General features: G+C 40.6%; 1 protein-coding gene across 8 annotated transcripts in view; it reads right to left on the reverse strand.

The window, feature by feature from the left end:
* Ppp1r12b (protein phosphatase 1 regulatory subunit 12B) overlaps positions 1-15,660 on the reverse strand; it is a 203,273-nt gene that overhangs the window by 76,969 nt on the left and 110,644 nt on the right. For all 8 annotated transcript variants that reach the window (XR_013112823.1, XR_013112824.1, XR_013112822.1 and 5 more), the window contains 4 exons: positions 12,384-12,587; positions 10,562-10,751; positions 10,368-10,480; positions 8,930-8,971 (listed from right to left, as the gene is read on the reverse strand). Coding sequence is in view for 5 of the 8 variants with exons in the window: in XM_076941236.1 (XP_076797351.1) it covers positions 8,930-8,971; positions 10,368-10,480; positions 10,562-10,751; positions 12,384-12,587 (549 nt within the window). In the remaining 3 variants the exon portion in view is untranslated. The remainder of the gene's footprint in view (positions 1-8,929; positions 8,972-10,367; positions 10,481-10,561; positions 10,752-12,383; positions 12,588-15,660) is intronic.

Here is a 15,660-nt window from a genome sequence, read left to right on the forward strand (position 1 = left end):
AAAGATCCATCCAGGGCAGGGTGGCAGTGGCCACAAGAGAAGATTCTTCAGGGCACAACGGATGGCAAGCAATTTCCCAGACAGAGATGGTTGACTGCCACTTACCATCTCTGTCCTCTGCTCTCAACTGCCGTGGCTGCAAACTGCACAAATGCAGGACAGCTCTCTATCTTACAGACAGAATGCTGCCAATCCCCCAGGGTAGCTCTAGAGGAATGTTTTTTAATACTTATTGCTTATTAAATCTATCCCTATTTTTAAAAAATCTTATGAGCATTATCATGTTATCAAATTTCTCAGACATCTCAAAACTTTCATTCTGGGTGCTTTTATGTATTTATTCTTTCCCTTATCTGTCAAAAGATAAAGAAGTTGAGTGGAGAAAATCTGTATTTTATTATCCTTTTAACTCTGTTAAAAGCAAGAGAAAAGCATACCAAGAAAAGACAAGACTGTGGTTGTTATATGGTGTCCTATAAAAATATTACTTTACTACATAAATAACTTGGCCTATCTGATAGCGTACCTACCGTGTCTTTCAACTCGGGCAAGCTGTTGCTCCAGCGCTACAGTATAGTCTTGCCTGGGAAATACCTTACCATATTAGGCAATCAGGCCCCAATAGAGAAGAAAAAGCAAACTAGACCTAGGATTTTACCTAAAAGGAGAAAGGCCAAGACACTGCCCAATGGTAGAGAGTGAACAGACAGAAGTTCTTCATGAGATTAAGTAACAAGATTAAAAAGTATTGTTTGAGAGAAAAGATCCAGCAAATAGCCAGGAGCAGTTGTGAAAGGTTAGAGAAATAGCACCAATTCGGAAACTAGTAAAGACCTGTCTAAACAGAATTGCTGGAAAATCTGCACAAAAGAAGACAGGACAGTAATTTGAGTTCAACACTGCAAGTTGGCTTGACTCACAGAGAAATTTTAGGATATGATTTGCTTAGAAGCTCTTGGGATTCTAAGTGAAACTTAGAATTCAATCCTGTTCTTTTCTATACATTTTTTCCTCTAACTCAGCAATTCCTAAAACCTTCCTCAAAATATCTCAAAAAGCCAGGTATGGTGGCATGTCTGTAATCCAGTATTCAGGATGGAGGGTAGTAAGAGCCAGCCTGGGCTCTAGAATGAGTCCCTGACTTAACAACAACAAAAGGTATACCTGTTAGAGTTATAGCGGAATCTAACTGGGCTTTATGTCTCACAATTTTTTTTTCTCTAAGGGAAAATTAGTAGATAACTAAAATACATGATTTTAAAGGTTGACGAAAGTCCCAGAAGTCATGTTCTAGACTGACTTAGGAATTTAGAAATCACCATTAGTAACTTACATGTAGTAGCTTCATTTTTATTACATAAGCCAAGTAGTGTGTACTATAATTATCTTTAGTTTATAAACAAGGACACTGAAGCAACAAGAAGTATCCTATCCAAAATAGTTGGGCAGTTAAGCTGGGATTTAAACACAGGGAACTTAGTTCCTGGGTCTGGACTCAGCTTCTCTGCTCCCCTGTGTGTCATAGCAGTCTGAGATGCATGGTAAACAACAGATACACACATACAACAGAAGGCTGTGTGACAGTGTGAGCTGGGAATGGAATGCCACCATCTTTGGGTCAGTTCATCTCCAGGCCTCTGTGTGACTTTGATTTCTTTTTAACCATGCAGTCAGTGTCTCTGTGTGTGCCAGAGAAAATCGTGGGCCTTTATGTGCCACAGTGCAGGTATGGGGGTCAGAGGACATCTTTTGAGAGTAGTTCTCTTCTTTCACCGTGGATTCTGGGGACTGACCTTGGATCATCAGGCTCTCGTGTAGCAAGTGGTTTTGCCCACTGCACCACTGCACACACAGCCCTGTTATCTTCAAAATGAAATAGATGGTTAACTCGATGGCTTCAAAGCTCTTCAGTTCTAAACTCAGCTATGATGGTCATCTGAGCAACCACAAACTAAATCAAGCTTTAGAATTCAGTAGCATCTAGAAATAAATGTTTCTCAAAAAAAAAAAAGCTTCATAACTGAAATGGAAGAGCTAGTTAATAAAAATATAATAAAGCCAAGAAAATAAGACAGAGCAAAGGAACTAAGAGGTGAGTCAACTCAAGAATGTTCATGGCTTAATCTGCAACCCCCTGTGGTTCCTCAAGAACAGACTCAATGCTCTGGACAAGGTGTGCAGAGAGCCAGTGGTCTTTATTTTAAGGAGTGTCCGAGGAGTCTCTGGGATATTCAGCTTTCTCATATTACTTTGATAAAAAAAAAGGACAAGCAGATTTTATGATTAATACCACTACACAAGTAAAAAACATGGCAAAGAACAAATCCAAAACAACTTATTATATTGTTTTTAATCTGGAAAAGAGCGAAATGCACTTATATTCTTAAAGTCAAGAGGCAAGGCTGTTCTCCCATAATAGTTGTCAGTCTTTTGCTTTGCATTTTGGCATGCCCCAGGGTTTTGTCTTTGGTCCTTTTCTGGAGTTATTTTCTTGGTAACTGTATCCAATCCCATGGTTTTAAAGATGATCTGTATGTTTACTGACATCCAAATTTAGAAGTCCCTCCTGGAACTCTAACTTTGAACTCCAGATGTATATTCACGTGCTCTCTTAACATTTCCATGTAAAATTATGTCAGTTGAACCCAGGAAGCTCAAGAGGTCTAAACCCCACAGCAGAGGCCTGCTCTTCTTCTGCCAGACTTGTTCTTGCTATAGCATTCTCCATCGAAGCTACAAGGCTCTATCCTTAGAAATGACTTAGCTTGTGTCCACCTCCAAGTCTCTTTCTTCATACTCTATGCAAACTGACAGTAAATCTAGGTGGTTCCAATTTCAAAATGCATCCTGAATGTAACTCCTCAGAATCTTTCTGCTCTCAGCTTGGTCCTAAAGCACCTTCCTTCACTTTTCCTGTATTATGGAAACAGCCTTCAAACTGATGTATTCCCCTCAGAATATATTCTTCAATATGGCACCAGAATCCATAAAACATACAAACACACATCACCTGGGTGTGAAAAGAATCTACAACAGGTAGCCACCACATCAGCAAATCAAGCCTGAAGCTGTTACAGTGAAGTGTTGCATTGTCTATTCTGTCTGCCCTTTTGTTCATTCTGCTGTGGCCACACTTGGGTTTTCCACCTGTCCTCAAACATGCAGGGCACACCTGCCTCAGGGTCTTTGTGACTGCTGTTCTTTCTGCTCTCACCCTACCCTCCTATGTTCAATGTAGCTCCCCACATTGCATCCCTTATGCTCAAATCATGTGTGTCAGCACAGTCTAGCCGGGCTGCCCTACTTATACTGTGAAGCTCCTGTCCACACACTTTTCCTCCTTCCTCTGTTTTTTCCATAGCACTTAGCACCTATTTAAGTATGTGTTCATTGCAGGTCTCTCTTATTGGAAAGTAAATTCTACAAGAACAGGGCTTTTTCTCATTGTTGTATCCTCAGAATCTAGAAAAATGCTCGACTACAAATGGTGCATAAAAGCATTAGAGAAAGAACAGGAAGATCCCACATCTGCAAATCAAGGAAGGGAAGCAGCACAGAGTACCAAGGGCATTTATTGGTCAGCATTAGAGACATTTCTGGGGCTTTGACTTCTTGTTAACGTTAAGAACTAAGCCTTGCCAGCAAAGTTAAGTTGTACTCTTATTTACTTCATTGGAAAGCGCTTATATTAAATTGTTTATCTCTTTTAGAGCACCTATCAACAGATCTCTCTACTAGCAGGCTAGCAGTTATCCAGGGCAGGTCGATACCTCAAATCCACAAATTAACAAGGCATTTTAAAGGATGGCTATTGGTTCAATCTACTAGTTTGGAATTAAGATAGCTCTACTGCCCAAAGAGGGCAAAGTTTCAGCCAATTTATTCATATTGCGTATCATCTGATTCTCCTAAAAAAAACTTTGGGGATTACAGGTGGGGATGGACTTTCCTAACAAAAGAATGTTAATTCTTACTTCCTGACAGAAGTAGACACTGACCCATGTGAAGGGACTCTTACCCACTGAATAGCCTCGAAGTTCTGTAAGATCCTTCACTCAAGGAGGTCAAAAGCTACTAGCAAGTCAATTCAAACATGGAACCTGTTAGGTAGAAAATCCAAATGGATAAACAGGGTACGGCAAAGAATGTAAGCCATATTTTCAGGTCTATGTCACTACCGTCTCATAAAAGGTTCCCTGATGCAAGCTACAGGACCACCTAGAGATTTCATGTCTCCAAGTAACTAGCATCTTTAGGCCTTAGTTTTCTTAACTATGAGATTAGATTCACCAAGTTACCTCTGAAATATCTTGTAACTCATGATACAAAAAGTTACAAGGCAAATGCCTTTACTATACTGAACAAGCTTCTTCAACAATTCCTTTAAAACAAAAGCAATTTGTCTTTGGTTCTGCTTCTTTTTAGGGCATCACTCTGCTTGTTCACTAACATCTTTTTCTGCTGACTACTTGTGCCCTCTAGTGATAAAGTCAATTATACAACAGGATTGGGCTGGGAAACAGACTGCCCCACAAGAGCAGATGGGGAAAAACAAGCAAACTCCATGTCAAGCAAAGACAGGCCAAAGATGAAGGCAGAAACAGAGGGAAAGGATCCAAGCACTGTGCCCGTGGCTGCTCCATGCAGAGGAGATACTCTAGAGTGTCTTCACTACAATAGCCTCCCATACTCGGGACTGCCCCAACAACAGCCACCCAGACATTTGCTGCAGTTTAGTTTTCCCTGGGTTTAGCTACTGATAGTCAGACTGTCTGGAAATATTAAGTGGAAATTCCAGACTAACCAACTTATACATTATAAGAATAGTGTGTTGTTTTGAGAAGTGTGATTAAAAATCTCACACAATCCTGCTCTGTCCTGCCTGGAATATGAATTATTTCTTTGTCCAGAACCTGCCATATTCCCCCTTAGTCATTTAAGAGCCTTCTTAGCAATCAGCTCAACCTCTAAAACATCAAGATTCCAGTGCCTGTATTCCAGTCACCCTTATTTTACTAACTAATGTCCTGCAGTATGAGAGTAAGGATGGTCATTTTATTCAGTATACAGTTACAAATGTTCCATTTTATGATTGTTTACCTTGACCGACTTGTAGGTTGAAATCATAGGTACATAAGAGAAAGCCTAGTACACAGACAATACAGTTCTACCTTCAATTTTAGGCAGCCCCTGGGGTCTTGGAAAACACTCCCCATGGATAGAGGAGGCCTGCTCTATAGAAAATATCAAGCACACTTTGGAATATAAAGGCATTCATTCATATTAACATTTAAATTCAGGGTTTTTTTTACTTAGTAAGACAAGCTATTTAAAGATTTCCAGGGACTACCTGTTATATAATGCAGACTTGAAACAGAACTGCTTAAACACGTCTGTCAAGGAGGAACTAAGATTTCAGATTACAGTGTTTGTCAGTTTCACTAGCTGGTGGATTAGCCATTGTGGTTGGTTGTGATCATAATCATTTACTCTGCTAAGCTTATTAAGCAAGGTCTGTAGACTTCTTATTGTGTTCTTTACAGACACAAGAACAATAACATGTGACTGTCTTCTTTATCATCTACTCTGTGCATAAGAAAACATCTGTACTGTCCTTAGCTATGAATCTCATATAAATAACCCTCCGTTACAATTTCATAGTACTTAAAAGATGATGGATTTTAGTGAGCTCAGTAGAGCTCAGGTTACACAGACGGCCTTCTTAGCCACACGGTTGTTATTGGCAGGTGTCAGACACTAAGGAATCTTCTGAAATATTTAAAAAGACAGGAAAAAATCATATATATTGGGAATCATTTTGCTCTAATCCCAAGTGGAGACATATGGTAGAGATAATAACTACTGAAGTTTGTTTCTTAAAATTAAATATCGCTGAATGAGTCCATATAAAATTATGGTGAAAAATCAGAAAAATGGTCGCCTTTTGGATCTAAGAATTGACTGAAAAGGGACAACAGAGAACTTTATGAGGTGATGGAGGTTATATATCCTGCCAAGTGGTAGCTATACTGCAGATGCAGGTCGAGATTCCCTAAATGGTACGTTTTACATTTATGTATTTTTTTTTAGCTATAAATGATATTTCAGTTGACAGATATCAGAGTCTTGGGGGGGGGAGTCAACTTTAAAAATAATAAGTATTGCCACTAGAGGAAGAGGTTCTAGTACAGCCTCAATAGCAGATACAGTTTCACCGAGCCAAAGCCAAGGAGGAAGAACTGCCCTGGCTTCTCAGCAGTATCCACACTGATTAGCGACAGGGCCACCTCAACAGCAAGGCCCTCTTTTGACCAGCACACTGGATGCTGTAGAGCTGAGTCAACTTTACTGCTTAATGGAGAGACAATATGTTATAGGAAAGAGAAAGAATGGGCCCAAGAGTCATTAGATACTACCATCTTTAGATAAGATGGAAACAATTTATTCTGGGTCATTACTAAGTATTTCTTCTTTGGGTCCATATGGGAAATTCTGACTAGAATTGGCAAAAAGTGAACTAGGAAGGAAAACAGATACCAAGTATGGAATATGCAAACTTAAGACTATTTCTAAAAGGCAGCCTCACCTAGGCTGACTCAGCAGCAGCCTTTCCTTTGCAGAACTCCAGGTAGTGCTGGGGAATGGCAGTTCCTGGCACGTGCTTGGGCCAACCCTAGTATCAAGGTTTGAGTATAGGTGGCCCAGGGAGTTGGCACTATTAGGAAGTGTGGTCTTGTTGGAGAAAGTGCATCACTGTTGGGGTGGGCTTTAAGACCCTCCTCCTAGCTGCCTGGAGGCAGTCTGTTCCTGGCTTCCTTTGAATGAAGATCTACAATTCTCAACTCCTCCAGTACTATGTCTGCCTGCACACTGTCATGTTTCCCAACATGATGATAATGGACTGAACATCAGAACCTGTAAGCCAGCCCCAATGAAATATTTATAAAAGTTGCCTTGGGCATGGTGTCTCTTCCCAGCAATGGAAACCTTAACTAAGATATCTAGATTCCCAGCTAGAGGTATTGTTTGCTTAGATTAATGCTGGTGTCTACCTGACATATGGGAAACAATAGTAGATTAGATAAATGGAATATTCTTACCTGACAAATAACTTTTGTGTCAAGCCTTAGCAGCCCATGCTTTTCTACACAGACCAGAAAGTCTTCTCATGAAATTCCCTAAGGGAAATATTCCTAAAAGAAATTCTCTAAGCATTGTATCAAGATCACTTTTAATTTTTCTTACTTAATGTAACCTACGCTAAGATTTTTCCAGTGCCAAGAAGTTTACTACAAACAGAGATTTTTTTTTTTCTGACAAAAGACATTCTATGCCAACAAAATCTGCCCTGTAATTCCTAGGATCCACACAACCTATACTAACCCTTCAGGGATTACAGGCCTTTCCAGGGCTTTGTAATCTATTACTCAGATTCTCTGTTTAAGCACAATTTCCCAAAGGAAACTTTCTGCTTCTAAAAGCCTTTCAAAATCCTTTACAGAAGAAAGTTGCTGACATACATGCATAGTCTCATGTACAGCCATGTATGCGCGCGCGCACACACACACACACACACACACACACACACACACACTTGCTCCAAGAAATTTTTCTGAGTTATTTCTAAACAACACAATTCATCTTTGTAACACATCCTCAACATCAATCAAAGTAGACAATTCTTACCTATATTATTATTAATTAGCCCTCCCACACCCATTTGAGACAAGATCTCGCTATGTAGCCCATTCTGGCCTTAAATTTGCCATATAGGAGCTAGAGATGGCTTAGATGGTAAAGTAGACCTGAGTTTAGATTCTTAGTACCTATATAAAAAGGCCAGACACAGCACTGTATGCCTAAAATCCTTGCAATTGGGAGGTAGAATTCAGGAGGATTCATAAAATTTGTTAACCAGCCTGTGTAGCCCAATTAATGAGCTTCAGGTTCAGTGAGAAATCCTTTTGCAAACATTAAGGTGGGGTCTCCATAAAACCTGTGCACACATATGCAAATATCCACACCTATCCCCCAACATACAAATACACACACACACACACACACACACACACACACACACACACACACACATCCCAAAACCAAGAAACTTGTGATCTTCCTACCACAGACTCATAAGGGACTATAAACACATACCACCATACAACTACTGTCTGGAATCTTAACTATTTAGCTAGAACAATGGTGATTTACTACTTATGTCTATATTGGTAAAAATGAGCTACTTGATTTTCTGGAAAGATTATTAAATATATTCTGAGAATAAATGTACATTACTAAAACGCACGGTGCTAGAAGGCTATCATTTTACATGCTTTGAAAAGCAAAGGACATGGGTTTGTATAAATGTTTACCAAAACCAAATTCCCTCTTCCCTCAGTGTTTTAGAGGTATAAAAGTAGCTCAGATGAGTAGCGCTGGGTGTGGGGCTTTCAGTGCAGAGGGACACGGGTGCCTGGCTTCAAAAGGTCAAGTTACAAAAGAGGTAAGGTGCTTACCCTTACACAAAGACAAATATAAATACTTTTAAATGGCCTCAAATTTTATGTTCTCTTTATTTATGTTCTGTTAGAGGAGAACCATTAGAAACTTGTATCACTTTTTTCTTTTCTTCCAACAGTTTCTAAGTACTTTATCCAATCTAGTAATAGTCAAGAAAGAAAAAAGCAGAGCCTCTATCAGTGTTGACGTCTGGCAGGTAGCACAGCCAAACACTAGAAAGTTGTCCAAGAATATGAGCAGTGCCACAGGACAGGAAAAAGTAGCAGCAGCAAGCGACCTGCCTCACTTCTCAGAGGAATGCTCATCTCACTCAACACACATGTGCCCAGATCTGCTCATCTCCTAAAACTGTATGCTGCAGAGTAAGATAGCCCTTGAAGGGACTGTGTATCACTGGTTGGTCACTTACCCATGCTTCTTTGACCTCTTCAGAGACATCTGTTTCATCCTCCTGAAATGGAAAGAGGAGACCCATAGGAACCACAGTCACAGACCTCGCTGAAAACAGCAAGTTCAGTTCCAAGCAGTTACACTTCTTGGTCTTTTAAACGTGGGCAATGAGCCTGAAAGGCAAGTGATGCCACCACTGCCACTTTCAACATCTGCCACAGGCAGGGACTTAGAAGCATCACTGTGGTAAAAAGTGTCGAACCAAATACAGCGATGAAAACATATTTTTCAAAAAGCAAGACTTTATTTCACTCTGTCAAAGTTATCAACCTATGGTCTGGAGATATCAACATATGGTCTGTAGCTTATTGGTAGAGTGTCTGCTTGTCCAGTGTGTGCAAGGCCCTGAGTCCAATCCCCACTGGAAAAAGCAAAGCAAGCAAAGCAAAGCAAAGCAAAGCAAAGCAAAGCAAAGCAAAACACTATCAATCCAGTCCTAAAACAAGAAAATGCATTTTCACTAAAAGATGGTTTGTCAAAGATGGTTTGTAATGAATGACTACTACTATTATATTTCTTGTCTCACTGAATAGTTTTACCTAACTTTCAAATTGGACATTAGGAATCAGGGGCCTCTGGGTTAGGATGCTGGCCATTTGGCTTAAAAATACTAGTAGCAGGCTTGAATGAGAAGGTTAGAAGCAGCTATGGCGGGAGTGCATTACAGTACAGTGTGCATTTGTGGTTAGTAAGTGGTGACCTCTTTTCTACAATTTGATCCTTTTCCTGCCAGAAAGGTCAACCTGACACAGGTAAATTTGTATCAACTTACAGATTTTAAGCCATTTGAAATGTTTTTAAACTGTTTTTGCTTTTCCCAAAGATGCATTCACTTTACACATCTGAAGGTTTTGCCAGCATGCAAGTATGTGTACCATGTGTGTGCCTGTTGGATTCCTGGAACTGGGTTATTGATGGCTGTGAGTCACCATGTGGGTACTGAGAATTGAACTTGGTTCTTCTAAAAGAGCAACAAGTGCTCTAAACCACTGAGCCATCTCTCTAGTCCCTTCCTTCAAAATCTTATTATCGTAAAATAGTTAGAATCTTGGCTTATAGGTAGTCTTAAGATACTTTCAATTACATGACTCTCAGAAACTATTAGAGAGGACTGCTAAAGTTTGCCAAATGTATCCACTTGTTCACACAGTAGTTGTAAATCTCCAGCTTTCAAAATCCCCTATCAGTTCCAGTGCCCACTTTGCACTCAGCACTGCTCTAGGCACTTAGCAGAAACACACTGAACAAGTCCCATACTAGTAGAGTCTTTTCTTAGTAAAAGCTCTTTGTTATCTCTATGAGAGTCATGGCATCACACGGCACTCTTTCTTTTGATCTCTACAGGAAGAATGGCAGCCACAGTGATATGGTGTGCCCATGCAGAACAATGTACTTACATCCGTAGTCCAGAAGTTAATGCCCGTGCCTCTTCGCCGATCTTTAGGTCGTCTCCTCTCTCGGACAGACAGCCTGTTAGAGGACTGATCATCCAAATCAACCTCTTCTTTCTCTGCCCAAAGATAACACACAATGTGGATCTTAAAAGCCTGGGCTGTGCACACGAAGAAGTGACTTTTGAAGCTATACATACCACTCATGTCCATTTCCTTTGCCGCTGTGGTGTGTGTGGTGGTCTCTGAATTCTCAGAATCAGGGACCGAAGCTCTACTTGTACGCAGCAGATGAGAGCCAGTGTATAGTGAGGGTCTTGACGTAGACGGAGAAACTGGTGTTGTGGGTTTGTCTGGTTGAGTTGAACACCTTAGGCGATGATAGACAGGCTGGAAATAATTCACAGGATGAGATGTTAGGGGTCAAGTTCAAAGGATAAAGACAGTAAGGGTCCTCAAATTGGGCTTTTCAATATTAAGAAGACTTATTACCAGTTGACGTTCAGTCAGTATATATCAGCAGCAGTAGTTAGTCAGTGGACTCCTCCTCTGAGGATTCCATCGTGACCACAGCAGCTGAGACACTGCTACTAAAATGACTAAACTGCTCGGTGTTAATAATTTTTTTTTGGTCTTGAAAATGGAAAAAGCAGTGGCATTTTTAAGATGGAGTGCTCAAAGGCAGAAGAAATGGGAAATAAAAAGCTCAGGCATGTAAGGCAGGGAACAACAGTGGGTGATGGCCTGAGGACAGAGAGCAAAAGTCTGGATGATCCACGACATGCCACACGACTCACTGGAAAGCTCACTTCCTCTCACGTGCTAGACATCAAACCAAGGCCTGGCACATGTTAGGCACTGAACCACTTTCTTGAAACTAAAAAACTTCTCTTTCCCCTTGAATTTTTTTTTTTTTTTTTTTTTTTTTGAGAGTTGAAACTGAAGATTCTTCTAGGTTCACAATGTAGAGGTTATGTGCCTTTAAATTTATAAACTATAAAGACAGAAACAATGAAGTCAAAAAGTTTTGGAATGAGATAGAACTTGACTTAACGTCTATCCTCAGCAGGCAGTAACTGCGTGAACTTGAAAAAGTTAACTTCTCTGGCCTCAGCCTCCTCATCTGTAAAATAGGGATAAAGCCATCCTCAGCCAGGATGGTAGGGGCTTAATTAGAAAATGTGTGTTGGGTACTGGAATTCCATCTGAGAACCAGCACTCAGTAAACAATAACTTAAAAAATGAAATGCATGGTAATATTAGTTCACAAAACTTAGCACTCAGAGCACTGACATGCGAGACACCGTCTTCTTGTCGCTATAGTAACCGTTACTCTTAGGCCCACATTAAGACACTTCTGAGAGAGAGGAGCAGTGATGACAGTGACAGGGCCAACGGTTACCATGGAGACCAGGAGCATGTTTGCCCTAATTATACCCTTGGCCCTCTCTGTGAATGTCACCTCCACTAGAAACATGTCCACACAGATGGTGACTCCCAGGAATTTAGGAAACAACACATTAGTGTCGAACAAGCTGTATGGTTAGACTGCCTATGTTCAAATCCTCACTGGCTGACTATTCTATGTGTAGAGTGTAAAGTAAGTTACTCAGTCTGTGGGACTCAATTTCCTAATTTATAAAATAGAAATACTAATATCAATGTCAGAGGGGTCTCCTGAGGATTATACCAATTAATATATTTTAAATGCTTGAAACGGTATCTGGCATAAAAATACTTATCTCTTCATTTATATCTTATTATACTATATCCTCTCTTTAAGGAATAGTAAGACATTCACTCAAAAGCATTAGTTAACTCTGAGGAGAAAAGTGATCACTTCAAGAACTGAATTCCTTTGGGTGTTTTTAGCCAAATAGGTCTGCACCAAAGACAGCTATAAACACACAGTGACTGTCAGGAATTGTTCATTGCAAGGCAGAATAGCATTTAAGCCACCACTGATGAAGGGTCACCAAATTTCGTGCTTGTGGGCAGAGCATGCTAGGAAAAAGAGCTCACCTCTTCGTCCAGACCTCTGCCCCGAGGTTGCTGGCCCTCGCCAGCTCCCTTTGTTGGGGCTGCTGAAGGCTCCTGCTTCTTGGTGCTCCCTTCAAGCCCACCAGGATCTTCAAGCTTCTCACCAGGCTGGTCCTGAGCTTGTCTCTCTGCCCTCGATCGGCTGAAAGTCTTTTCTGCTTCCTGAAGGTCTGTTAGAGTAACACCCTGGGAAAATAGCAAGTGGTAAAGACAGTTTCACATTAACACACAGAATTCTGGAGCAGGGAAACTGCCCTCAAAACAACCTAAACGAATCTCCCAGCAGAAGACCGTTTCTAGCAACACACACTTAAAATAGGCACCATGGTGTATAGAGAACTCAGACCTACATCTGCGTACACTCTGAACCAATACTTTAGCTTTCCTAACTTGGCCTTCCAAAAATAGGTCAACAGTGATATCCACTGTTACATATGTACTTGGTCCATACCAAACTGTGTTCAGTTATTTGAGTGTACTTTACCCTCTCCCAAGATCAAATGGTTACCCTCTTATTCTCTGAGCAGTAAATACTGGAAAAAACAAAAATTTAAAACCTGGTTCAAGAAGGTGAAAATTCATAACTAGGCTAAAATAACAAAACTTTCTGAAACGCTATATTGGCTTTTTCCCTTCTACCGTTATTTCCTGAGTAACTTTAGGAATCACAGAGATATACGAACAATTAATGTTCCTCCTGGGATCATTGTAGCAGCATGACAGAAGCAAAGCCAAATGGTAGACCTGGGGCAGAGCAGCACTAAGGAGAGCGTGAGATTATTCCAGTAGAGTGCTTATATTCTCAGAGCCTCAGATGGGGCATGTCCCAAAGCTAGAAGGCAGACACTAGTTACCAAATCCATAACATCCTTTTTATTTTATAAAATTATATGTATACAAATACTCTTACGTATGTATACAAGTACATTCCTTGTAGAGCATGCCAGCTCCCCTGAAGCTGGAATTACAGATGGTTGTGAGTCACCTGACAATGTAGGGTCCTCTGTACGACCAGAAAGCACCCTTCACTGCAGGACTCTCTCTCTAGCCTCACAGCTGCCTTTAAAAAAAAATAGATACTCTTAATTTTATTCACCCTTTTAAGTAACTGATGTCTCTAAGTAAACTACAGAGGCAAGTCAAGTAATTCTTTTCAAGAAACTTTCTTCAAAGATTTATTTATTTTTAGTCATGGGTATGTGTGTGAGCCTGCCAGAGTTATGTGCACCATGTGCATGCGGGAGCCTACAGAATAAGCCAGAGAGGGTGCTGGATCTTCTGGAACTCGAGTTACAGAAGGTTGTAAGCCACTGTGTAGACACTGGAAACTGAACCTGGGTCCTCTGCAAGGGTAGTAAGTGCTCTTAACTGTTAACCTAGCTCACCAGCACTCTTTTCAAGAAACGTTTCATCTACCAGAAATTACATGAAAAAAAAATGAATGATTGTAAGATACTGTGTACATACTAAGATAAAAACTCGGGGACATGAGGAGACAGCTCAGTGGATGAATGAGTGAGAGGACCAGAGCCTGGATCTGCGAACCCAAGTCAACACACCTCTGGGGAGATGGGAAGCACAGACTGTTGGGGAGTACAGACACTTACTTGTAAAGCAAGTTCGCCTGCTATGATCAGTGGTGAGCAAGAACCCTGTCTCAGTTCCAGAAGGCAATGACTAACATATGAAGCTGTCCTCTGACCTCAACAAGTGCTTCTTTGGCAGGGTGTGAGGGGCAAAAGGCATTGTGGCTAAAGAAGTCTGTCCAAAAACTCAGAAACAGGATGTCGGGATAATGCAGGTGTCCGTCAGCAGTTTAGCAAAGCTAAGGCAGTGGGAGGAGGCTGAGGGCAGTGAGACCTGAGAAAGCCTGGGCCATCCACCACAGTCAAGAACTGGATGTTTACTTTCTGGATAATTTTGCTTCTGTGGACCCTGTGTCCCTTAAGAACCTAAAAATATTTTCAAAGGTCATGTACAGATTCTGAAGAGTCTGAAGATCCTTCCTAGTTCTGATGTGGACCTTGGCTATCTCTACTGAGTCTTTTTCTACAAAATTTCTTTCACCTTCTTTCTTTCTCTTGCCTTTCCTCTCTCTCCATCCCTCTTTTGTATGTAGCCCAGGCAAACCTCTACACCACTATGTAGCTGAGCCTGGCCTTCAACTCCTGCTCTGACTACCTCTACCTCCCAAATGCTGGGACTACAAGCGCGCCCACCACGTCTGCTTTCATTACAAGACACTTGTGCATCTTCGGCTCTTCCACTTTTAATTATATGCCATTCTCAAGATAAGGTTTCCTGTCTCTTCATAAATAAATTTAAAACCACTTAAGAATAGACTATATACCCAGACTATTATTTCTCACTCATTGATATATTCAATTATATATGCATACATATTCCGATTATTTATCTACTGTACACTGAAGGAGAAGATAACAGTAGAGATTGAGCCAGTGGGCTATTGAAATGGGCCAGTGCATACAGACACATGCTGCCAGGCCACATGGTAGAAGTAGAGAACTGATTCCTTAAGTTAGCCTCTGACCTCCATGTGTGTGCCATTCCCCATTTAAAAAGTTAAAAATGTAAAAAAAAAATTACAGTCAGTCTTCTACTTCACATTAACTAGAGTGGCTATTATATTAAAAATCCTTGAAACTATAATACAAATATTGAGAAAGATCTAGAAAAATGGGGATTTTTGTGGATGGTGACAGGAGTGGAAAGCAGGCCAGCTATTATGCAAACAGCACATCCTCAGGATTAACAATAGGATTATCATACAAGCCAGCACACACATAGATATTTGTACACCCACAAAGGACTGACAGCAGTCTGGAGACGTGTACAAAGCCATTTGCACAGTGGCTTATTGAGGGAGCCATGTGTCCACTGAAAGATGAATGGTAAATTGTGGCATATACATACAGACTTATAAAATGATGCCACGCGGACAACATGGATGAATCTAGCACTGTGTTACATGAAATGAGCCAAACGGGTGAGACACACACTGCATGATTTCATTTATATGATTCGTAAAGCAGTCAAACTCAGAGAGAGAAAACAGAATATTGCTCATTTTGCATAGTGTGACTGCTTAATGAATACAGAGTTTCAGTTTGGAAAGACGAAGAACATTCTGGAGATGGACAGTGCTGATAGGAATTACTTAATGACACTGAATATAAACTTAAAAATGTAGAAATGGCCAAGTTTTCTTATGTACACTGACTAGAATAAAAGAAAAACA

This window comes from Arvicanthis niloticus, chromosome 10, assembly GCF_011762505.2.
Source record: "Arvicanthis niloticus isolate mArvNil1 chromosome 10, mArvNil1.pat.X, whole genome shotgun sequence".
Lineage (NCBI taxonomy): Eukaryota > Metazoa > Chordata > Mammalia > Rodentia > Muridae > Arvicanthis > Arvicanthis niloticus.